General features: G+C 54.3%; 2 protein-coding genes across 5 annotated transcripts in view; one reads left to right on the top strand and one right to left on the bottom strand.

The window, feature by feature from the left end:
• The window catches only part of NOS2 (nitric oxide synthase 2), a 45,585-nt gene extending 35,575 nt beyond the window's left edge, over positions 1-10,010 (top strand). The window contains exons 19-27 of the mRNA XM_017519491.2: positions 229-307; positions 1,089-1,270; positions 2,670-2,833; positions 3,827-4,034; positions 5,633-5,720; positions 6,126-6,247; positions 6,660-6,808; positions 7,720-7,914; positions 9,429-10,010. Of these exons, the coding sequence (XP_017374980.1) occupies positions 229-307; positions 1,089-1,270; positions 2,670-2,833; positions 3,827-4,034; positions 5,633-5,720; positions 6,126-6,247; positions 6,660-6,808; positions 7,720-7,914; positions 9,429-9,536 (1,295 nt within the window). The 3' untranslated portion in view covers positions 9,537-10,010. The remainder of the gene's footprint in view (positions 1-228; positions 308-1,088; positions 1,271-2,669; positions 2,834-3,826; positions 4,035-5,632; positions 5,721-6,125; positions 6,248-6,659; positions 6,809-7,719; positions 7,915-9,428) is intronic.
• LGALS9 (galectin 9) overlaps positions 8,774-24,209 on the bottom strand; it is a 19,304-nt gene continuing 3,868 nt past the window's right edge. The window contains exons 2-11 of one of the 4 annotated variants that reach the window (XM_037735208.1): positions 21,558-21,649; positions 20,443-20,644; positions 19,036-19,146; positions 17,785-17,880; positions 16,081-16,116; positions 15,507-15,557; positions 14,870-14,911; positions 14,331-14,419; positions 14,018-14,180; positions 8,774-9,113 (exon numbers count right to left, since the gene is read on the bottom strand). In XM_037735208.1, coding sequence (XP_037591136.1) covers positions 9,081-9,113; positions 14,018-14,180; positions 14,331-14,419; positions 14,870-14,911; positions 15,507-15,557; positions 16,081-16,116; positions 17,785-17,880; positions 19,036-19,146; positions 20,443-20,644; positions 21,558-21,649 — 915 coding nt within the window. In that variant the 3' untranslated portion in view covers positions 8,774-9,080. Of the gene's footprint in view, positions 9,114-11,744; positions 12,451-14,017; positions 14,181-14,330; positions 14,420-14,869; positions 14,912-15,506; positions 15,558-16,080; positions 16,117-17,784; positions 17,881-19,035; positions 19,147-20,442; positions 20,645-21,557; positions 21,650-24,209 lie in introns of those variants that run through there. The other 3 variants (XM_017519493.2, XM_037735209.1, XM_017519494.2) reach the window with 3 other exon arrangements.

Raw genomic sequence — 24,209 nt, 5'->3', positions numbered from 1 at the left:
GGCCTCCCAAAGTGCTGGGATTACAGGCTTGAGCCACCGCGCCCGGCCCAAGGATCTTTATTTGTGATTCAGAAACAGTGGAATGAAAGGAAAGGAAAGAAAATCCCAACGGCTCCCTCAGCAGGACGCCCCTAGTGTCCAGGCGTTACTGACTTGGACCTGTGGAGGTTTCCCCCACCCACACTCAAGAGCCACTTGTCCATTTCACCGTCTCTCTGCCCTCCACAGCCCTCAGCAGCATGCACGCCAAGAACGTGTTCACCATGAGGCTGAAATCTCGGCAGAATCTACAGAGTCCAAAATCCAGGTAAGGGAAACTGCAGAGCTTCTCGGGCAATGTTCTGTCGATTTTATTTCAATGAATGAAAGATCAGAAGAAGTCAGTCTTTAAAGGGAGAGGAGAGGAGCATCTGCCAGCAGGAGCGGCCGTGCCATCAGCAGGACCGGCTCACCTGGTAACGTGCGGCCACCTGTGCTTTTACGGCTAGTCTCGGTTAACCACAGGCCACTTCTCCAGCTTGGAAGCTAAGCGTCTGCTCACTTCCTCTCCTTCCTCATTGAACTCTTTCACCAAAAGGAGGGTGCAAGAGAGACTTAAACTATTGGACTCATTCTTAAGAACTTTCAGGAAAAGTTTTGACAGGGAAGGAAGTTTCCCAGCTCTGGGAAACGAGCCTTGTGGATTCTCTGCAGGGTTCATTGATCTGTGCCATCATTAGGGAAACTGGCCTTGGTTCTAATAAGAACAGGGTTTGTCTTGGCGACAAGGAAAGGTTTCTTCTGATGTCCATGTATCTCCAAGGGGGTTGCTTTCTCCTGGCAGAGGCTGTGGCCAGTCACTCAGGGAGCTCAGAGGGCTGCTGGGAAGGGGTGGGCCCCCTATTCCCCAGAGGGAAGCTCCCAGGGCCCTCTTGAGCACCCCTGCCTGTGGGGATGCCATGTCCCAAGCTCAGGGTGGCGGCCCAGGCTTGTGGAACTGGGCGGGAAAATGAAAGAAGGGCACAGTTCCTGGGGAAAGTGGCCCGCCCGTCAGGGAGCCCCGGAGGAAATCCGGCAACGTCACCTGAGCCTTCTTTGTCCCTCCCCAGCCGCGCCACCATCCTGGTGGAACTCTCCTGTGAGGATGGCCAAAGCCTGAGCTACCTGCCAGGAGAGCACCTTGGGGTTTGCCCAGGCAACCAGCCAGCCCTGGTTCAAGGCATCCTGGAGCGAGTGGTGGATGGCCCCGCGCCACACCAGACAGTGTGCCTGGAGGCCCTGGACGAGAGTGGTGAGCCCCGGCCCGGGAAGCTAGTGCTGCCTGCCATCCTCCGGCCACCCTGCCTGGCTGAGGGGCTGGGCCTGGACCTGCTGGTGACAGCCATCCCTGTCCTTCCTGCTAGAGGGTGGGCCACCAAAGCTTATGTGAAAGCAGCTGTGGACAGTCCCAGCCCATAGGCATGGCTCCCTGGCCTTAGTTTCCCCAGTTATAATGACACTGACAGTGTATCCCCCTAAGTACAGTGGCCAAAGTCAGAAAGGGGGATCAACTGGGCATGATGGCTCATGCCTGTAATCTCAGCACTTTGGAGGCTGCGGCGGGTGGATCACTTGAGGTCAGGAGTTCGAGACAAGCCTGGCCAACATGGGGAAACTCCGTCTCTACAAAAAATACAAAAAGAATTAGCCAGGCATTGTGGTGCACACACCTGTAATCCCAGCTGCTCAGGAGGCTGAGGCACGAGAGTCACTTGAAGCTGGGAGGCAGAGGCTGCAGTGAGCTGAGATCATGCCACTGTACTTCAGCCTGGGCATCGGAGACTCCATTTCAAAACCAAAACAAAACCAAACCAAACAGTGGGATCAGAGAGCCAGAGCCCAGCAGTGTCCCCCACCATCTAAGAGAAGGTGAGAGACCCTGAAACACAGGGCTGAGGGGACAGATGTCCTTGTGACTATAGGGTGATGGATGTGGCTCATCAGGTCTCTGGTCCAGAGAAGATAATGTCATGCTCATACTTTAACCTAATATTTAGAAAGCGTCTGTGTACCAGGCACAGCACCAACTATTATGTGTGCACAATTTCATTTGGCACTCATGCCAACCCAGTGAGATCAGTTTTGGAATCAGATCTGTTTCACAGGGAGGGAACCCAAGGCCCAGAGGCTTCAGTCACCTGGGAAGTGGGGAGCCAGGGTTTGAACCCGTGTCTGTTGGCCCCAGGGTCTGTGCTGTGACTGCCCTGCATGCTGCCCCACAGGGGTTCATATTCTGCTCACCCAGCACCTCCTGGTACAGCACCCAGGGGACTGCAGTCAGGGCTTTTCTCTGAGTGAGTAACTCACCTGTGAGGTGTACATTAGTCTTTGGTGGATTTAGTCATTGTGAGTCTATAGATCACTGGGGGATGTCTTGCCAAAGTTCAGGTCTGGGCTAGAGAAGGACATGGTCAGTTCATCAGGACCATGCAAACTTAGTGCCCCTCGGGGGGCTGGTGATCAGCTTTCCCAGGCAGTCCTTTCTCCGTGCACCACCTCCTTCCTGCCTTTTGCTCTCAGAGCCAGGACTTTAGAGCCTCCTTTCCCCTGCAGCTGGAGAATAAAGGGTGTCTGCCCTGGGGGCCTCATTACCTTCAGAGAAGCCCGAATGGGGCCTCTTTTCCATCCTGACGCCTTCCTTCTCCATCCAGGCAGCTACTGGGTCAGAGACAAGAGGCTGCCCCCCTGCTCACTCAGCCAGGCCCTCACCTACTTCCTGGACATCACCACCCCCCCAACCCAGCTGCTGCTCCAAAAGCTGGCCCAGGTGGCCACAGAAACAACTGAGAGACAGAGGCTGGAGGCCCTGTGCCAGGTGAAGATCAGGGCTGGTGGGCACTGGGGGTCTGTGCGGGGGTGGGGGGTTCCAGCATGTGGGGAGCCGGAGCCCAGAGTTGGTCTTTAATTCTTTAACTTCCAAGAGGGATCCACACGAGGTTCCCAAAGTGAGACTTGTCAAAGGCTGGTGGGAATCATCAGGCATCATCTGCTGTCCCATGTCTAGGATGCAGTTGTGTTGAGTGAGCTGAATTTTTCCAAGTGCCTACAGGATGCAACCAAAGTGCACTCCTTGGACATTAGCTAGAAAGGGAGCTGTCCTTATCTGTCTTTGCTTTCCCCCAAACTGGAGTAAACTTGTCACTTCAGATGTATTGGGGGATTGATGGTGTGGATTAATGGGATAAATGAGCATAATGAACAGAGTGACAGATGGATAGTTGAACGAATACATTAATGAGATAATGCATTAACTCACCTGCAACTGTCTGGTTCCAAATCTTTGCAAAAGGCACTGGTTGTCATTATTATCATCAACATTATAGCAAATTACCTTGATTCCAACTACCTCCACCACCATTATTTTGTGACTACAGTGTACTAACTTGGTACATGCATTCTCATTTAATTCCCGTAACATCCCACAAGCAAGGCAATACTATCCTTGTTTCACAAAGGTTAAGTGATTGGGACGAGATTCCACAGCTAGTGAGGGCATCCAGCCAAGATTTGAACCCAGGTCTGATTGGTTCCAAACCTTGCCCTAAATAAATTACAACAAAGATTTGACCCTGCCCATGAGTTACTGACAGTGGAGGTCACACAAGTTAGATAAATGTACTGGCCTGAGTTCCTCCAGGACAGGAACTATTTCTTCTCAAGCTCAGTAGTCTCAGCACCCTGGACAGTGCCTGGCACATGGACTTGCTTGTTGAGCGAGTGAATGAATGAATCAATACTGGGTTGTGACAGCCTTTCCCCCAAAGTGGGGCAGGCACCCTGAGTCTCTCACATCACCCTTGGCTTTCAGCCCTCAGAGTACAGCAAGTGGAAGTTCACCAACAGCCCCACGTTCCTGGAGGTGCTGGAGGAGTTCCCATCCCTGCGGGTGTCTGCTGGCTTCCTGCTCTCCCAGCTCCCCATTCTGAAGCCCCGGTTCTACTCCATCAGCTCCTCCCGGGATCACACGCCCACCGAGATCCACCTGACTGTGGCCGTGGTCACGTACCACACCCAAGGTGAGCCCGGGGCAGAGGCTCTGGAACAGCCCCACCCCGCCCCTTATTGGGCATCGTTCATCAACTCATCTTCAGCTTCCTCATCAAGTCGAGGAGGGAGGGAACACCCATCGCCCAGAGTTAAGAGTGATAGGAGGCGTGTGGGAGAGATCTCCACGAACCAGGCACTAAACCAAGCCTTCTGTATGTCTAGGATCAGTTACCACGTGGGGTAGGTACTATGTGCATTTTATAGGTGGCACAGAAAGTCACACTGTTAGCAAGTAGAGAGCTGAGATTCGGGCCCACATAGTCTAACTGCTGAGTCCAAGTCCTTTACCACTCTGCTGGCCCACTAACCTTGGGACAATTTAATGAGATCAGATGTGAACAGCACCAACCCTTGGTGGGAGGCCAGCAGTTATTAGTCTTCTTGATCATGCAGGGGAGAGTCTGCATTGACTGTTCTTTCACTCACTGAGCTCATTCAGTGATGGGTTATTTCACACCCCCATGCTCGGCACTTGGATGGGTGTGGAAATACAGCAGACACCAGCCCTGCCCTCAGGGAGCATCTAGAGGCAGCAGTGGAGAGATGGGCATAGAAATAATTAGATGATTCTCATTGTGCAGAAGCCAAGAAGGAAAGGTCAGGGTCACTGAGGGCCACAAAGGAGGGGTGACACTGCCATAGAGGGGGAGGCGACATCTCATCCAGGTGGCCTTGGCTCGGCACTGGCGTCCGCCCCCTGCCCTGCCCTGCCCTCTGCCCCCTGCCCTGCCCTGCCCTGCCCTCTGCCCCCTGCCCTGCCCTGCCCTCTGTAACTGAGCATCACCTGGGTTGGCAAAGCTGGGAGCTGCCCACACTTCTAAGCCCTCTGTCCTCTAGGAAGCACAAACCCAGTTTCTAAAAACTGCACAGAGATTCTATTTGCCCTGCTAGAGAACACCCACCCACACCAGGAGAGGAGAGGCAGGCTTGTCCTGTGAGAGCAAGATTCAATCCCGAGGATCGAATTTGGATTGCTGTTGGATGGAGGCCTCCTTCAAGTGCTGGGCGTTGTAAAGGGAACGCAACCCAGAGAAATCTCCTGGCTTTCTACAAGCTCAGGAGGGGCCACTGAGGAGGAGAGTGAGGGGTCAGAGCAGACAGAAATGCACAGAGCTCATCCACCACCCAGGGTTGCTCCCAGCAAGGGTCACACTCATGAGGACACACAGCAGTAGCCACCCCGCGGGTCACTTCCAGCTGCTGTCAGTGGAGCTAAGTGGTGAGCTGGGAGTGTTCCTGGAGAAACTCTTTGGAAGGAGCGCTGGAGTAGGAGTCAGGGAACCTGAGCTGCCCACCTGATTCCACCACTACCCGAGTGACCTTGTCCAAGTCACTTCTCCTCTCCCGGACTCAGTTTCTGCATTGGCAGAAGGGGCAACTTGCAGCCTCTCTAAGTCCCTTTCAACCTTCTTCAGCTCTGGGCTCACGGAGGGTGGATCTCAGAACAAGGAGGATAAGGAGAGTGCCTGAGTGGGGCTGTCCAGGGAGGCCGTGGTGTGGGCGGAGCAGCTGGTACAGTTCCTCATGGGCAGTGAGGCACATTGGTCACTTTGTGTTATCGTTGCAGATGGCCAGGGTCCCCTGCACCACGGTGTCTGCAGCACATGGCTCAACAGCCTGAAGCCCCAAGACCCAGTGCCCTGCTTCGTGCGAAAGTAAGCACCCCTTCCACTCTGTCCCCTGTGGGACTGCCGACCCCTGGGAGTTCCGGGAGGAAAAGGAGGGATCTGGGGTTTAGGTGCCGCTCAGGGCCCCTTGGCCCATAAAGAAGACACTGGGGTCATAGTGGTGTTGCTGTCTCTAGCAAGGATAGTAATGACAGCAGTGCTGGTGGGGCCCAGAGTCCAGTGAGCTTGGCCCTTTTTCAGACGGACCTGGGGGAGCTGCTTGTACCGGGACAGAAGCGCAGCGGCTCGAAGGGCGTGGGAAATAAAATTGGAGGAGCTTCTCCTCCACACCCCTCACTACTGCCCCCTGCAGGCCCCGCTCCCCAGACATCCTGTGTGCGGGCGGGCCGGGGTGTCTGAGCACTGGCCCCTCTCTTCTCCTGTCCTCTTCAGTGCCAGCGGCTTCCAGCTCCCCGAGGACCCCTTCCATCCTTGCATCCTGGTCGGGCCTGGCACAGGCATCGCCCCGTTCCGCAGTTTCTGGCAGCAACGGCTCCACGACTCCCAGCACAAGGGTAGGCTGGAGGCTTCCCAGGTGGGAGGGCACCAAGGGCAGCGCCTGCCTAGGAGCAGAACCGCAGCCCCGCAAGCGGCTCCTGGCCCTCTCTCGAGGGAAGGCATCCCAAGCTTGCCTCACTGTGAGGCCTCTATGGGTGAGAATGGCCGCCTTCCCGTCTCCCGCATCGGAGCAGGGACTCCCTCTCCCGGGAGAGAGGGGTAATGGGAAAGTCCCTGCTTTTGATGGGCTGAGGGTATGTGACTATGGATGAGTGGTCTGAATGCCCTGGGCCTCAGTTTCCTCATCTGTAGAGTGGGGATAGTGCTATTAAATAAGATGCTTGTAGGAGTGAAGTAATTCCAGTTGGGCTTGGAGCCGTGACGCCCTCTGGTGGCAGACATGATAACAACAGCCCGGGACTCTTGCAGGAGTGCAGGGAGGGCGCATGACCCTGGTGTTCGGGTGCCGCCGTCCAGATGAGGACCACATCTATCTGGAGGAGATGCTGGAGATGGCCCGGAAGGGGGTGCTGCACGCGGTTCACACAGCCTATTCCCGCCTGCCGGGCAAGCCCAAGGTAAATGCAGCCTCAAAGCAGGTGAAGCATGATACACGCAGGCTCCAGTGTGAGCCCTGGGTCCCTGCAGGCCACTGGCTTCCCTGAGTCTTCAGCTCCTGAGCTCTGATATTCGGGTAATTCACAACCATCAGAGTGATGCTGTGAAGAGCGTTACACCCTCTCTTCCAGTAGAAGCGACAGGCTGGAGAGGTTCAAGATTAACTTATGTCACACATGGATTAACCCCAGAGCCCCCGTGGGACACGCGACTGCCCAGGGAGAGGTGGTCCAGGCTGGCCACACTCAAGCCCAGCAAGGCTGGAGGGCAGCCAGTGCTTCCATATGGCCCTCAGACAGGCTCTGCGGCCCCCAGGGGCCTGGGGTGTCGGAATAGACTCTCAGCCCTCACACATTCGTCCCATCAGGGCACCTCTCGGGCCCAGTGCTCTGTTTCCGGTGCTGGAGCCACTGGGCATCCTGTGTGGAGCAGGAGCAGACAGTCGCCGACTGACTCCTGGACATTCTAACTGGGGAGCCCAGGATCCGGCCCTGCAGGGACCTGATGGACAGTCTGCATAGAGAGGCTCCCTTTTCTGGGGTGTAGGCAGAGCCCTGGGCAGGGGGACTGGCATCATTGATGCCTCTTTGAAGCATGGCAAATTCAGAGACCCTCTGGGAGCCCCATTGGACTGTCAGCCCCTTGAGGGCAGGACTGTGCCTGACATTCATCTCTCTAATCCCAGCCCAGCCCCCAGGGCACCCATGTGCCTCCTCATCCTGAGCCTGGCCTCGTGCAAGGTCCTGGCTGGGAGGGGACTCACCCCACAGCCCTTAGTGCCCTCTCGCTGCCTCCCTGAGGCCAGCAGGGCTGCCTGCAAGCCTGGCCCCCAGTGGCCAGGGACTAGACCCACCGTTTCCTCTGGTTTCAGGTCTATGTTCAGGACATCCTGCGGCAGCAGCTGGCCAGCGAGGTGCTCCGTGTGCTCCATGAGGAGCCGGGCCACTTCTATGTTTGTGGGGATGTGCGCATGGCCCGGGACGTGGCTCACACCCTGAAGCAGCTGGTGGCTGCCAAGCTGAACTTGAATGAGGAACAGGTTGAGGACTATTTCTTTAAGCTCAAGGTATTGTAGTGGGCATGTGGGCTTAGGGTACTGGCCAAGGGCACAGGCCATCAGAGCCAGGACCAGGAGTGGCAGGTGGACCCAGGGGAGTCAGGCCCAGAAAAGCTCTGGACCCCAAGAGAATCCCAGCAGTGGCTGAGATCTGAGCTGGGTGGGCTATCAGAAGCCCAGCTGCACATCCTGGTCTGGTTGCCAGCCAGCTTTGAGAAGTGGGGTGAATGTGTTCCATTTCTCCATCTGTGGAATGGGGGCAGGAGAGTCTCCTTGGCCTCTCCTCAAACTCCCCTTTCAGAAAGTATCTGTGTAGCCAAAGCAAGGCTGTGAGCGCTGGGGAGAGCGAGGCCACCCCACCGTCAGCCTCGAGTGAGCCTCATGCTTCCTATTTCCACCCAGGCTGGCATCTACTCACTCTCATCCACCCAGCAGGAAGGGATGGGGTTTTATTGATGAAGATAATACTGATATTTACAAGGATTTACACTGGGCCTAGTGCTTGCCAAGGATTTTCATGTGGCATTTCATTCAGTCCTGCTGAGGACTTTGAGGGAGGAACCCCATTTGACAGAGGGAAGGGGGCCTACGGGGGCCACAGCAGGGAATGTGAGAGCCTAGAGTTCAGTCTGCCTCTCTCTAGTTCCAAAGCCTGTGACAGTCACTTCCATACTTTCCCTAAGACACATTTATACGTTCAACTGAACGTTTATTGAGCACCTTTTATGTGCTAGGGATAGAACAGTAAACAAAACAGGCAAAAACTCCTTACATTCTACGGGGGCTGACAAACCCAAACAAAGAAGAGGTGTGGTGCTTCGGAGAAAAACAGCGTCCCCTGGGACGCTGGGGAGTGTCATTTAAAACAGGGTGGCCAGGGAAGGTGGAACTGGAAGGAAGTTTGAGAATAGGCCTGAGGTGGTGAGGAGGACCCCCGTGGATACTGAGGGAAACACTCTGGGCTGTTCTGGAGGGGGCAGCAGGCACAAAGACCCGGGATGGGAGTTCACCTGGCTTGTCTGAAGAACAGTGAGGAGATAACAGGTATTTCCCAAATGTGTTGAATGGATTGGTAGATCTTTGGCATCCAAAATGTCCCAAGGTCAAATAGTCTGGGACATGCTTAGTTCAGCCAAGGCAGACATGTAGCTTTACTCCAAGACTTCTCGGAGCCTTCAACATGCGGCTGTGCTTTGGGACCTGCAAGGCTGGGAGAAAAGAAAGGATGTAGCATTTCCCAAACGTATTTATTGCAGAGTTCATACTTCCTGGAGCATCTTGGGCGGACAGTGAGCGCTGGGCAGGAAATGGGAATGCTAAGTAAAGCTTCGGAGATGGTTATAGGGCCTGCACCAGAGCAGGTGCTGAGCGGGGGTTCGAGACTAAGCCAGAGTCAAGCACAATCTAAGTATGACAGTGGGGAGACAGATGGCTCGGGAAGGTCCACGTGATAGGGAAGCTGGGAAACCCCAGGGGCTCATCCCAGCCTGGACTTGACATGTTGGTCTCTGCTTCCACTTAAGAGTCAGAAGCGTTATCATGAAGATATCTTTGGTGCTGTATTTTCCTATGAGGCGAAGGAGGACAGGGCAGTGGTGCAGCCCAACAGCCTGGAGATGTCCGCGTTCTGACGGCGTACTGAGGGGTCGAAGCTGCCAGCACAGAACGTAACCGCAGAGCCAGCTCTGCATTATCCGAGGCCGCAGGACCTGGGGGAGATGGAAGAAAGCGATATGCCCAAGCCTCACATCCTATTTCCTCACCTCGTTCCCCATCAAATCCTTTATTTGACCTGCCAAGTAGCACCCTGGATTGGTCGGAACCTTCTCTCTCAAGCTGGGACCTCCCTGGTCTCTTGGAGATGAAATCTTCAATGCCAGGCCTGGCAAGTGGGTAAAGATGGAACCCGCTGCTGAGTGCATCACTGCAAGTGACCACCAGGAGGTGCTGTCGTGCCACTGTGTATTTAACTGCCCTGTGTACAGTTAGTTTTTTAAATACAGAGGCATAAATAACACCCAGACTGTTCCCAGCGGCCACTTGGGCCTTCCCTATATGATTCCTTGATGGAGATATTTATATGAATTGCATTTTATTTTAATCACTCTGTATGTGTGTGTGGATGTTTTGTAGGGAAAGCTCACCTCAGAGTGGGGGGCTGTGGCCTGGACAGACCTCCCCCCCCCCCACAGAGGGACACCCCAGGCAGGCCATGGCTCCTCTGAAGTGGCTGCCACGTGGGAGGGCAGCAGTTGGAGCTTCGTGCTTGTCCAAAGACCTGTGGCCGGGAGGGGGTCGCGGGCCTGCCTCCTACTCACAGGATCTGATGCGGGGTGCGGTGACGGTGGGATTTTCGCATGAGGCCAGCACTGCAGGGAAGGCCTGGAGNAGATGTGGGAAATCTGAGAAATGGTAAGAATTTTGTGCTTTTTCCTGAAAAAAAAAAAAAAAAGACCATAAAAGAGAAGTAAATTTTTTCCTTTTCTTGTGAGATGGAGGCTTGCTGTCACCCAGGCTGGAGTGCAGTGGCGCGATCTTGGCTCTGCAGGCAACCTCTGCTTCCTGGGTTCAAGTGATTCTTCTGCCTCAGCCTCCTGAGTGGCAGGGACTACAGGCGCGTGCCACTATACCCGACTAATTTTTGTATTTTTAGTAGAGACAGTTTCTTCATGTTAGGCTGATCTCAAACTCCTAACCTTGTGACCCGCCCACCTCAGCCTCCCAAAGTGCTGGGATTACAGGTGTGAGCCACCACGCCTGGCTAAGACACTGTCTTAGCGTTTTGCTCTGGGGCCATCTGTCTCATTCGAGTTTGGCCAGTATGGGTGTGGCCCTGGGGAGGGCAGCGTGTCCAGGCGAGTGTGGCCACAGCATCCTCACCTGAGGTACTGGGGTCCCTCCTGGGTTTGGAGCCAGCCAGGGAAGACCTCTTAAGAGGCTAAGCCCCATTTCCTTCTCCTGTCAAAACCAAGGAAGGAGCTCAGAGGGGGCCCCTGGGGACCTGGCAACACACGGCTCCCATCTCAGGTTTGGCCTCTGGCTCCTGGGTGCCCCATGCCCTGTGCAACAGCCGTGCATCTTAGCACCATGGCCAGGAGTCCGCTTCCGCAACAGGGTGTCTCAGCTTTAATGCACTCACCTCGCTGGGGGTCTTGTGAAAACAGACTTGTGCAGGTCAGCGAGGGGTGGGATGCCTAGTTTCCAGCAAGCTCCCAGGGCTGTGGGTGCCCTGCTCTGGGGACGACGCTGGGGCCTGAGGAGCTGGATTCTTGCTGGGCCCAGCAGAAGGTGTTGGCATCATGGACGCGGAGCTGGGCTGTCTGGCAAGGCTCAGTGGCTGGCAGAACCCCACACAGGGACACAGAGACACTCTTTACATGCAAGCCCTAACACCTAATGCCCCCCGCTGCGGGGAGACCCACAGTGGAACACACCTGGACGAAGCTTCAAGTCGGCTTCTCCTGACCCCCCACGCCCAAGACACCTCCTTCCACTGGGACGCCAGGTCTGAGGAGCCAGCTCTGGCCCTGCAGTGGACCTCACGGCTCCGCCCCAGCCCCTCTCCCATCTCAGAGGCACTGGGCTGTTTCCTGGGGCTCCCCATTACCAACTCCCTGTGTCCGAGACTCCTGCCCAAGAGGCTCGAGCCCCAGCCTGCTTCTCCAGCACCCTCGTGGGATTCGTGAGGGAGCCTCTGAGAGGAGGGGTGGAGGTCAGGACCCCCTGCCCAAAGGGAGCCTAGGCTCTCCCCTCCCCCTCCTCTCTGCAGGCTCCCCTGCCCAATTCCACAGACTCGGAAATGTCTCCAAATGAATGAAAGAAGTCATGGCCAACCCACATGAGTGTGCCAATAAGCATTTTCATTTATTTAAGGAAACTGGGAAAGAAGCCAATCCCCTGAAGAGAACATTCCGGTCAGTTGGTGGGGGCCAGTGGGATGCCATCAGGCTAGCCTTACTGGAGGGGTGAAGGGTTGGTGCAGGGTGCAAGCTGAGAGTGAGGTTAAAGGTCAGAGAGGAGGGGCTGAGGAGGTCACCTCTCACCAGGAGTGGACAGCTAGAGGCCTGAGACTGGGGTGGTGCTGTGTGGGGGATGGGAGGGGACTGCACATGGGGCTTCATCTTCACTCCCCCCTCCCCCCCGCCCACTGTGCCCACCTCCTGGGATGGTGTGAGTCGGGCAGCTGGAGCCCCAGGTGCTGCCCCAGCTGAGGAAGGCTGCCTTCTCTGTTCCGGGTGGCTGTAGCCAGAAGCAGGACCAGACAAGGACATGGCCCCTGCATTATAGCCCAGGTCCCAGGCAGGGTTGGAAAGGGTGGGACTGGGCAGTGGGGATGATGAGAAGACCCAGACCCCAGCCCCCACACCCCAGCCCCTGGCCCTAGGGCCAGGGAGCTGCCTACGTCTGCACATGAGTCAGCTGGACGTCACCCCCCACTTCTAGCCTGTTGATGGCGGGCAGGTTCTGCAGGCGATGGTAGTATTCGAACAGGTGCTGGCCATCCACGGCCACTTTGAGACAGTGACCTTCACACAAGATCCACACCTGCGTGGAGATCATGCCGTTTGCACTACCCTTGGGAAGTCCTCCACCCTCACTGCCGCCTCCGGCCTCCCTCCCTCCCTCCCTCCCTCCCCAAACGTTAATAAGCCCACTCTGTCCCCACCGAGTGACCGGCTCTTCACTAAACAGGCTGTGCAGGCTCTTTCCCCTACTTTTCCCTGGCCTAGAACACTGATCCCACCCCATCAGGGACGGCAGCGCTGGCTGTGCTGTCTATCCCTTGGACCCAGCACACTGGAGGACTCGGTGCCTAGGCTCCTGCGGCATCGGCCTCCTAACTTGTCTTTTCCACCCCAAGCCCTCCTCCGTGAGGCAGTCAGGTACAAATGTTAAAACCTCCTGCCCTCTGCAATAGCTAGCACCCTATCGCACGCACCATGTGCCAGGCACTGTCCTAAGCACGTTACAGATACTGTCTCACTCCTTTCTTACAATTCTAGGAGACTCCTATTATTAGCTCCGTTTTGCAGATGAGGAAACTGAAGCACAGAGTAGTTAAGTCACTTGCCCAAGGTCACACAGCTACCTACAAATCAAAGAGTGTTGCTCCCTGGCTTGGAACACTCCTGTGGCTTTTCACTGTGTTAAAATCCAAGCTCCTTTCCATGGCTGCAAAGCCCTATGTCAGTCATCACCCACTCTGACTGCAGAGTATAATCACTTAAGCATGTTTTAAAAATACGAATGCTCAGGCCGACTGCCTCAGTGCCCGACAGGACGATGGACTTGGACGGGCACAGCCCTCCCAATGGTAGTGACAAAAGGCATTGGCTGTCGGAAGGAGGGGACAGGTCAGCCAGTGGTGGCCAGCACAGCCACCATGCGGAAGGAGAATATTGTACCAGTATCCATGAATTTGGGCTGTCAACTGAGAAGCCCATGATATCTTTACTTGGTTCAGGAAAAGAAAAATTTTACTGATGTTTCCTTTGTAAGCCCTCTGGTTGATTTGAATGTGTAGTCAGGGCGGCAGACGCCTGCCTGCTGTTCCTGGACAGGCCACACCTGCGCCTCTGCACGCTGGTCCTAGCTGTCCCTCCCAGCCTCGCTGACTCATTGCTCTGTTATGCTTTCTGCGTGGCACTGTCGTTATCTGCAATAATCTGTTAATCTTTAGTTTCCTTGCTCCTTCCCTACCTAAATTGTAAACTTCCTGCAGGCAGGACCCTGTCTGTCTGGTCATGACTGCGCCCCCAGCATGTGGGGGGCTTCAGGCAAAAAGTGGTCCACAATAAAATAGCTGTTGAATGAATAAGTGAAGAAATGAATAACAGCTCCTGCGTGGTTCTGATGTGACATGTGCTGGCTGTGACCACAAGCAAGTAACCTGCACTTGTGAGTTTGTTTCCTCATCTGTAAAAAGCAGATCCCAACACTTCCTTCATGCGGGACAGTTAAAAATAATAATTTGTTGACCATCTTCTCTTCTTCTGGGCCCTCATCATGAGGCATCAGCTCCCACCCTGTTCAAGGTCTACCTGACCTCCTTCACCCCCTCCCCTTGTGCACCCAGAGGAGCCTCTCCAAGCTCCAGACCATGGTGGCTTACCGAGAAGCTCTGGCCTCGGGTGAAGGGCATTTTTTGGGGCAGACTCCGCTCCTCAGGCCCCCAAGAGTTGTTGATCTGCGTGTTGCGGACCACGGCATTCTCATCAAAACGGGGGTTCAGGTGGAAGGCGATGTGGCTCCCAGAGCACAGGTTGATGTGGAACCTGGGGGGACAGCCTACCTGAACCTTTATCCCCTGGGTTCCAGGCCCCATTTCCTCCCCATCACTCGCAGCCTGCCCGAAGCCAGGGGAATGGCCAGAATGACCTGAAAGGACTCTCTCTTCCCAGAGGCCACTGGAGCCCTTGGCTTACCGCTGAGCACTGGGCAGGACAGTGCCGGACAGGACGATGGACTTGGATGGGTACAACCCTCCTGGAATGGTGGTGATGAAAGGCATCGGCTGTTGGAAGGAGGGGGACAGGTCAGCCAGTGGCAGCCAGTGCAGCCGTCACAAGGAAGGGGAATATTGTACCAGTGTCCGTGAATTTGGGCTGTCAGCTGAGAAGCCCAGGAAATCTTTACTTGGTTCAGGAAAAGCCAAAGGAAAACTTTCCAGTGCTCCTTAAATTAATGGGCTTAGTTCAGTGTCATAAAAGGAACTTTGGTGAAACACACAAAGGCTCATGGGGTGAAAGGGAGGGCCATGCAATGTGCTCGCGTTGACTTGACAGTTGAAGGTTGGAAGCTCCTCTCCACCATCTCCTAATTCGCTGGGATGCTCTGAAGAACTTCAGCTTACCAAAGAATAGCTTGTAATTTTGCAAGGCCAGCGGGTCCTCCCGCAGCTGCCCTCCACCCCCAGCCTGCCCACCACAAACAGAAGCCCCGCCCTCCCTGAGAAACCACTTACATAGGCTGGGTGGGGGTACATCATAGGTGAGATGGCAGGATTCTGTTGAAGAGACCAGATAATTCAATGGGAGAGCACGTGTGTGCACAGTGCTCCCCCACGCCACCCACACATTCTGGAGGGGCTCCACTGTGAGGCTGACCCCGTGAGGCTTTGGCCCTTGGACCCTCCCATCTACCTCCCTTTTCGTGTTAGCTGTCCTGGAACTTCCTGCCATGTTCCCGGACCCCACCGTGGTCACCTGCAACAGGCAGCCCCACTAACGATAAGCCCCTGCCTGATTTGCACAAGAAAGAAAAAAGCTTAAGCCTGTGATCAGTAGTGACATCCCAGGGACCCAGGATTCAGGGCCAGGAACCTCACATTGGGGTGCTGGTGCCTCTGCATTCCCCACTGGGTGACAGAAGGGCCGGTTTCCCTTATTCGTCCACCACTGGATAAATCCTGCTTGTTCCAGAACCTCTGCTGTCCCAAGGACAGCTTTAGCCACATGTCACAAGAGCCAAGGACTCAGCCCCAGATGTCCCCATCCTCCTTGCTAACCCTTTTCTTCCCGACTCTAGGGCTCTGGGGAATTTAGCTCTTGGTGAAGGAGGACACTGGGCAGCTATGAACTGACCAGAACTTGTAGACTTACAGGGAACATCTGTCCAGGGACGCTCTGCACCGTGTGGATGACTGTTTGGGTCTGGAATAAAGAAACCAGGTTTCACCCAGGCTCTCCCATGTGAAGACCACCAGCTCCCACCAGAGGGCGCCACACAGCAGGCACCTCCTGGGGTGGTAACCAGCCCAGTGGCCCCACAGACCCCACAAAGGGTGGGTCCAAGTGTTTCTTCTCTCAAGGGGATGAGGGAAGGGCAAACGTTAGAACCCTGGAGAAGACAGATGGGGATGCTGGGGGCTCTGATCCATCTTTCCTCTCGGGAAAACATCTCTCAGTCTAGCCTCCCTTTGTAGGTGGGAGAAGTGAATGTGGGACCACCGTCTTCCGTGGCTGCCCACGGAGTGGCAACTCAGGTTCTTTCATCAGACCCAGCCAACCACATCCACCCCCCAACCTCGCCAAGCCGGGCAGACGGTCAAGGGCCTGGCCTCTGCCCTCCCCACTCCTCCTGATGGGAGAGGCCCAATGCCTGGTCCTGCCTCCTCCATAAGCCCCCAAGAAAAGCCAAAATGAAGAGGATCCAAAAAGAAAGCAAGAGACTTACAATGGGAGCTGGGTTGGCAGGCCGCACGCTGGGAGGCTGCAGGGGAGAGGAGGTCAGAATGGTGGTTATCGCTGGCACCATGGAATGGGGGGAGACACTGGCAGAACTCCAGGGAGGCTCCTGTGCTCAGAAACGCCTCCCCAGACACATTCAACCCCCTCTCGCTCCCAAGCAAGCCTTCCTGAGCCCATGGCACCAGATGTTTACCCCAGGTGCACAGGGGTTCGGGGATAGGGTCCCCATTGTTTCCTTGAGAGAGAGGAGGATGGATTTGATAGAGACCTCATTGCTTTCTGTGGCTCCCAGAGCCAAGAGTATTACATCCAGTGTCATATTTCACCCTTAAGGGGAGAAGTGGTATTTGTCAAAGGCCTGTTGTGGGCCGAGTCCTGGGCTTCGGTGCTTTCCAACGAGGGAAGCAGCCCCAGCTCCTGTGTCACTGGTGAGTCAATGAGACTCAGAAAGATTAAGCCATTTGCCCAAGCTCTCCCAACTGGAAGGGATCAAATCCAAAATGGCAGCCAGTTCTGTCTGTCTGTATCCACCACACCTTCCATCCTCCCCAGGGCCAGGGCCAGGGCCAAAGTTGGGCTGCCCTGCAAATGTTCCTTGGGGCCCCACCCGTCCTGAAGTCAGCATGGCAGGATGCAGGTGCACTGCCTGTACCGTGATGGGCCATAAAAAGGCTGTGGAGACAAAGCGCCCCTCCTCCCAGTCCCCACTGCTTGAGTGGCAGAGGAAGGGCTACCCGCCTCCTGTCCTGGGTCCTGCCTCACCCAGCAGACTGTTCTTGCCTGGCTGGGATCCTGTTCTCTCTGGCTGTGTGAACCGCATTCCACATTCATTCTTTCATTGAGACCCTACTAAGTGCCAGGCACTGTGCAAATGAACAAGCCACACTCCCAGCCCTCTGGGGCCTCATGGGCACAGGGAGATGGGGGTGGAGTGACAGGGACAGACACGCACACACAGTTACAATGGGGTGCTGTGAACTGGCATGGCACAGATATGTACGGAGTCCATGGGGACACGGGGGAGGGTCCAACAACAGTCTGGGAAGGGAGGACTCCCAGGAGCGACACTTAGGCAGAGCAGGGAAGGGCAATTAGGCATGTGCTGGGGGCAGGCTGGGGGAGGGTGCTTCTGGGACTAGGGACCGCATGTGCAAAAGCATGGTGGCCCCAGGAGGGCCTCGAGTGAGGCTCAGAGGCTGTGTGAGCTTTGTAAGTTTGGGGTGAGGCAGGGAGGTAGATTGGGGACAGACTGGGGAGGAATCTGTATACTCTGCTGGAGAATTTGGGCTTTATTTAGAAGGGCTTGGGGCTTTTAAGATTTTTAAGCAGGGAGACGATGTGACCAGATTTGCTTATAAGAAGGTCACTGTGACAGTGGTTGGGTGTGGGGGTTGGGGAACTAGACCACTGTTGTCATGGTGAGGAATCCCAGAGGCCTGGGCCACATTGGTGGCTTCGGGAGGGAGACTCATTGGTGCCTTGGAGACACATAAAGAAGGGGGAGTGAAGAATCCAGGGTGACTCCTAGGTCCCCAGCTCTGGTCGCCTGGTGGACAGAGACAGGGAACTCTTGGGTGGGCAAGATGGGGCCTGTAGTCCCTGGGTGGCCTGCTGGCTGGAGCCAACCTCTCAGACCCCCGGTCCTTCCTGCTGTCTGCTCAGCCACCCAGGGCCTCTGTGTTGAACTCACTTTTGGTCTCCGCCCCTTGAGCCTGGGTGGGAAACTGACAGGCTGGGAGAATTGCACCATGGAGAAGGCAGGCTGAACAGGGACTGTGCGGGTGTTCTGTTAAAACAAAAGGCACCGGGCGGTGAGGAGGAGCATTAATGGAGCCAAGGAGAAGCTGAGAGGCAGAGGCAGGGTCAAGAGGGAGGGACCAGGCAGGGAGGGGGATGCGGCAAGCGGGTGAGGGCCACACAGAGGTGGGAGGGACAAGGGCCAGGTTCCCGTGAGCAGCGCAGGGGGCCGTCTCCCTCTGTCTCTTTTCCCACTTCCACCCACAGGGGAGAGAGGGAAGGAGGGAAGAGGCTCAAAGAGCAAGGAGCCCAGATGTGCTGAGGGCCTACTATGTGCTTCTCTCATCTCAGGGAGCTCCCTTGAATGCCAAAAGGGTAACAGCAGCTCCCATCCAGCTGCCTGTGGGCATGTGGGCTCAGCATCCCCTAATCTTCCCATTTTCACCTGGTATTAGTATCTCCTGACCTTCTTTAGTTTTATTTATTTTACTGTTCAAACAAAAATATTTTAGAGATGGGGTCTTGCTATGTTGCCCAGGCAAAACTCGAATTCCTGGGCTCAAGCGATTCTCCCACCTCAGCCTCCTGCATAGCTGGGATTACAGACCTCCACCATACCTGGCTCTCCTGAACTTGTTGGCAACACATTCCAAGTTTTTAAAACACAGAGGTCAAAGAGACCCTAGTGTGGGCCCATGCGGGCCATTGTGTGACCTCTGACACCCGTCTCCTCATTGAACCACCTATGGGGGGCAGGCAGTGACCCCATGGGGGGCAGGCATCTCATCTACGGATGAGGAAACTGAGGCTGGGGGAGGGGAAGTCGCTTGTCTAAAATCCCTCAGATGATGAACTGCAGAGCTGGGAATCTGAACTGGATTCAGTTTGGTTCCTGAGCCTGGGCTCTTTCTGGAACAATATGGCCTCCTAACCGGGGTGGAAATCGAGGGGTGCGGAGAAGGGGGCAGCCGAGGAGTCTGGGAGACAAAGGCAGGTGTTCCAGACAGAGACAGTGACACAGAAGGAGGGCAGAGTGACAGAGAAGGGGCAGGCAGACACTGGGACAGGGCACCAGAGGTTGTCCCCAGAGTCACCTGGGTAGGAGATTGGATGGTGGCCTTGGGTCCCCCAGCAGGGCCTGGGCATAGTTATAGTGGGCCCTGTACCCCAACCCCTGGGACTGGAGCCAGGTGGACAATCTGACCTGGAAGCTGACGGAGAACAGCTGCACAGAGCCATTGACGCAGAGGGTGTCCACACGGTGGAAGGGCACGCGATGGAAGTACTGCACGAAGAGGCTCCCGTTCACCATCACCTGCCACAGGAGAGCACGTGTCCTGGGGGAAGCAGCCCAGGCCGGGACAGGGACCACTTTAAGCTCCTGGACCCCTCCTTCTAGAGAATGAAGACCTGAGTCAGGCCTGCAGTGTGGGGCTGGTTACAGGAACGTGCGTGTGATCCGAAGCGCGTCAACCCCAGTCTCCACTTGCTCCAGTTGTTGGGCTCTTAGTTCTCATGGCCGTTTATTGCAGGAGGCTTGTCTTTCTAGTCTTAGCTCACCTGGGGCTTTATTTATTTATTTATTTTTCCTTCAACTTATTTTTTTTTAGATGGAGTGCCATTTTGTCACCCAGACTGGAGTGCAGTGGTTCAAGCGATCTGCCCACCTCGGCCTCCCAAAGCGCTGGGATTACAGGTGTGAGCTGCGGCACCCAGCCTCTTCAACTTTTAAGTTCCAGGGTCCATGTACAGGATGTGCAGGTTTGTTAACTAGGTAAATGTGTGCCATGGTGGTTTGCTGCACAGATGAACCCATCACCTTGGTATCAAGCCCAGCATCCATTAGCTACTCTTCCTGATGCTCTCCCTCCCCCACCAGACCTCAGTGTGCATTGCTTCCCTCCTTGGGTCCATGTGTTCTCATCGTTCAGCTCCTACTTATAAGTGAGAAAATGCGGTGTTTGGTTTTCTGCTCCTGCGTTAGTTTGTTGAGGATAATAGCTTCCAGTTCCATCCATGTTCCTGCAAAGGACATGATCTCGTTCCTTTTTATGGCTGCAGGGGTACTATGTAAATAGGCATAAAATGCTCACGGGGAGCAGAGGAGAGGCACCTCGGGTTGCATACTGAGTGGATGGGAACATCCTTATCTCAGATAAGCGTACTCGGACTGACTTACCTGCCTGCAGAGCCCAGAGACCTACTCTGCCTGCAAAGGTAGTCTGTAATGTGCTTACATAATTATACCCTTAATAGACCCTGGATAAAGGCTGGAACAATGTCGCTGAAAAATAAATACTATCAGGGACCTGGAGAGGAGGAATGGCGATAGCAGAGGAGTGGAATGAACTTGGAACTCAAAGACACACAACAGCAAACAGCCACGTGATGCCTCCTCTAGTTCTTATTTTCAGAGTCAAAGCAGCAGCAGGCACACCTGTAGATTCAGGTGAAGGTGGGTAAGGAGACTACGCAGCCTTGGGAAACACCCTTACTAGGAAATGGTGGTGTTATCTGTATTCTGAATGTCAGTTAAGGGAATTACGTAGAGGCCATTCACCAGATAGGGCCAGGGTCCGGGGTGAGAGGTGGGGAGGAGATCCCTGCTCACCTTGAAATCCGAGCTCTGCACCAGGAAGCAGAGGTGAAAGGGCACCCCCTTCTGGAAGGGCAGCTCCTTCTTCCTCTCCTCGGGCCCCCACCTTCCGTTCAGCTTCGTGTTGCACACCACGTACCCTCCCTCTTCAAACCGAGGGTTGAAGTGGAAGGCAATATCATTTCCACTGAAGCTGGTCTGAAAGTCCACAGAAAACCTAGGCCCAGGAAAGCAAACAGTCTTCTGTAGCATGGCTTATTGCCAGTGATGGGCACAGGAGGTCCTCGGCGCCTCTGCCTGGCATTTGTCTGGGATCTCGAGCACAACCTGCGTCCCAGAGACCGCTCGGCTGGCATCCTTTTTGTTCCTCTGATTTGGAACTAATGTATTTTTGTCCATTTTTACATTTTGCCTTTAGAGCATAATTTTTTTTTTCTTTGAGAGAGCAGTGAGTCTAGAGGCTCTATGGTGGGCCCTGCAGGCAGCCACCCAGGGTCACAACCAAACCAGCAGAGACTGCACACCTCTGTGCCACCAGGTCGGGGTGCGTCGGCTGGGGTCAGCCAGGCCTGTGTGAGGGTCGGGGCCCTCCCAGCCCCTGAGAAGATGTGTGAGCTCCTCTCTGCTCCCAGACAGCCCACCTTGGGTGGAGGAGGGGTGGGAAACAGCCCTGATACAATGTTGGTATTTTGAATTGATTTAGCATTTTCCAGAAAAGGCCTTGAAACTGAATGAGACCAAATTACTTTTAATGGAAATTTTGAATGTTTTCATGTCAGCAGCAGGAGAGCTTCAGAGCGGATGAGAGCAGTTATGGGAAATGAAGGAAGTTTTGTTTTTGCAACTCTTTGTCACAGTGTACCAGGTTCAACCCAGAACATAATCATCCGCCTCTGACCCTCCCACTTCCTCCTTAGACTGTCAGCTCCCAGGGTCCCAGGTGAATGGCAGCCCTGGATGCAGGTGGTGCCTGCCGGGTGGTGCCCTGCAGCGTGGGTTAGGGATGCACTGGGCCTCCCTGAGCCAGGCACGTGAGCTTGGATGTTGTCGTTTGAACTCACCCAAGCTCACAGGCGCAGTGGTTTACTAAGGATGAGGCTGGAGAGAAACATGTCCATCCACATACACACCTGGTGCCACTGGAGTTGAGGATGGTCCCACTGACAGTGATCTGAAGTCCGTCCTGGAGACCCCCTTCGATTGTCCCAGAAAAGGGGATTGGCTGCAGGAAGAAGGTGTGGGACTGTCAGTCAGGGGCTGGCCTGGGTGTGACGGACCATGTGAGAGGCTGGGGTGCGGCTGTGACCAGGACAGATGGAGTCTCAGCCCACGGGTCTTAGGGTCCCGTGTGGAGCAGACACAAATCCAATTAGTTACTCAGACAGTCTAAGCTTGTGATAAGGAGAAGCCTGGCCCTGAGAGGAGCATGTATGAATTTCCCATAATAACAAGTTAAAAGAAACACAGTGCAGACCAAACAGAAAATACCCACCAGCCAAGTTCAGCCTACTGGCCACTGCCTTCTGGTCTGTATTGTTGAGTTGTGTGACTACACAGAACCCTGGGAAACCCATCCTCATTCAGTGTACACGCCTGGCACCATGAAAGCCCCCGGAAATCTGGGATCTGATTCAGACAGACTCTGCTCTCCACGGATTTGAGGGGGGCATCTTTTGTTGCCCCTCGGGTCAGCTCTGAACTTCCTACCAGTAAGTACTTTAGTGACCTCAAGCAAATCACAGCTTCACTGTGTCTCTGAGTTCTCTTTCTTGTCCCTGTCTACACCAGCGGTGTGGCAGAAGGAGAGTCAGGCTGATCCAGTTATGGACTAGCACGGCATAGGATCGGGAAGCCTGTGGTCCCTGAAACATGTCTGGGGAATATTTTTCCCCTTGCCTGTTTATGGAAGCCTGCGATTCTCTCCAGAGCCTGTCATACTATCATGAGTGATGATGCTTCAAATACACACCCTCCTGGGAAGCATGTGGCCCCCACTTCAGCATATTCACACCACGGTGTCTAGAATTGAAGGCAAAGCGTGGTGGACCTGGGCTCGCAAGTGCACACAAGGCTTAGTTAAGGAATCCAGGAGGGAGAAAGAGCACGTACATATCATGGGGGCGGGACAGGACAGGTTCATCTCTAAGGCAACAAGTTCCCCCAAAAAGTCCTGTGAGGTTTCAAAATGTCTTAAATGGTGCCCCTAAATTCTGAAAAACAAGATTTTATTTTTATTTATTTATTTATTTATGATTTTATTTTGAGACGGGTTCTCACTCTACTTGCCCAGGCTGGAATGCAGTGGTGTGATCATGGCTCACTGCAGCCTCCACCTCCTGGGCTCAAGTAATCCTCCCACCTCAGCCTCTGGAATAGCTGGGACCAAATAGGTACAGGCCCCACTAATGTTTAAATGTTTTTGTAAAGATGAGGTCTCTATGTGTTGCCTGGGCTAGTTTTGAACACCTGGGCTCAAGTGATCCTTCTGTCTAGGCCTGCCAAAGGGCCAGGATTTCAGGCATGAACCACCCTGCCCGGCCTGAAAAAAGGGATTTAAAATTGAATATCATCCTACAAACAAGGCTATTCATTGCAGCATTATGACACAAAGGATTATAAAGCAAAGCACTAGAAAGAGTTTTCCTGTTAGTCCTCTAACAGGAAAAAGGTGAAATAAATTAGAGTATTTCCATATAATAGATTCTGTGTAGCCTTAAAAGGAAAGAAAAAGAGGAAGAGAGAGCTCTGAGCACCGATATGGAATGATGCCATTTGTATAAAAAGTGAGTGGAGAAGGCTATGGACTTGCATTCATTTATTTATATGTAAAATATCTCTGGAAGGAGTTATGGAAACTTATAACACTGGTTATCAGTGGGCTACCCCAGAAACATCCACCTTTGAATCCCTGGAAACTGTGACTATGTTGTAAAAGAGACGTTGCAGATGTGAATTAATGATTTTGGCAAGGGGCGCTTGTCCTGCATATAAGGTGGTCCCAATGTAATCACAAAGGTCCTACAAAAGGGAGGCAGGAGGATCAGAGTCAGAGGCAGGAGATGTGACAACAGAAGCAAGAAGAAGCGGGTTTGGGTTTTTTGTTGTTTTTTTTTGAGACAAGATCTCATGCTGTCACCCAGCTGACGCAGTGCAGTGGCATGATCTCAGCTCACTGCAGCCTCCACTTTCCCAGGCTCACTCGATCCTCCCACCTCAGCCTCCCAGATAGCTGGGACTACAGGCATGCACTGCCATGCCTGGCTAATTTTTGTCCATTTTCTATAGAGATGTGGTCTCACTTCGTGGCCCAGGCAGGTCTCAAACTCCTGGACTAAAGAGATCCTCCTCCTGCCTCGGCTTCCCAAAGTGCTGGGATTACAAGCATGAGCCACTGCACCCAGCAACTTTAAAAGCTGCTGGTTTTAAAGATGACTGGAGGGGCCATAAGCCAAGGCATGCAGGCAGCCTCTAGAAGCTGCAAAAGGAAAAGAAACAGAGTCTCACCTGGAGCCTCTAGAAGGAAACCACCTTGCTGACATGTTCTAACATCTGACCTCCAGAATCATTAAGAGAGCAAATTTGTTGTTTTAAGATTGGTCAGCCAAGGCTGCTGTGGAATTTAGAGCTGTGTGTGCAGGAAACCCAGGAAAACAACTGGACCCGCTTTTGTTCCATGCGGTGCAGGAGGATGGATTTTTGCATTGGATTTATAGTTCCACGGGCCTGGGCTCGCCTCCCACCTCTGTACACTGGCAAATCTGATATTGGCCAAGTGGCTTGAC

The sequence above is a fragment of the Cebus imitator genome, unplaced genomic scaffold, assembly GCF_001604975.1.
Source record: "Cebus imitator isolate Cc_AM_T3 unplaced genomic scaffold, Cebus_imitator-1.0 Scaffold751, whole genome shotgun sequence".
Taxonomy (NCBI): domain Eukaryota; kingdom Metazoa; phylum Chordata; class Mammalia; order Primates; family Cebidae; genus Cebus; species Cebus imitator.
Note: the sequence above shows the minus strand (reverse complement) of the source record. Positions and strands in the feature narration are given on the sequence as shown.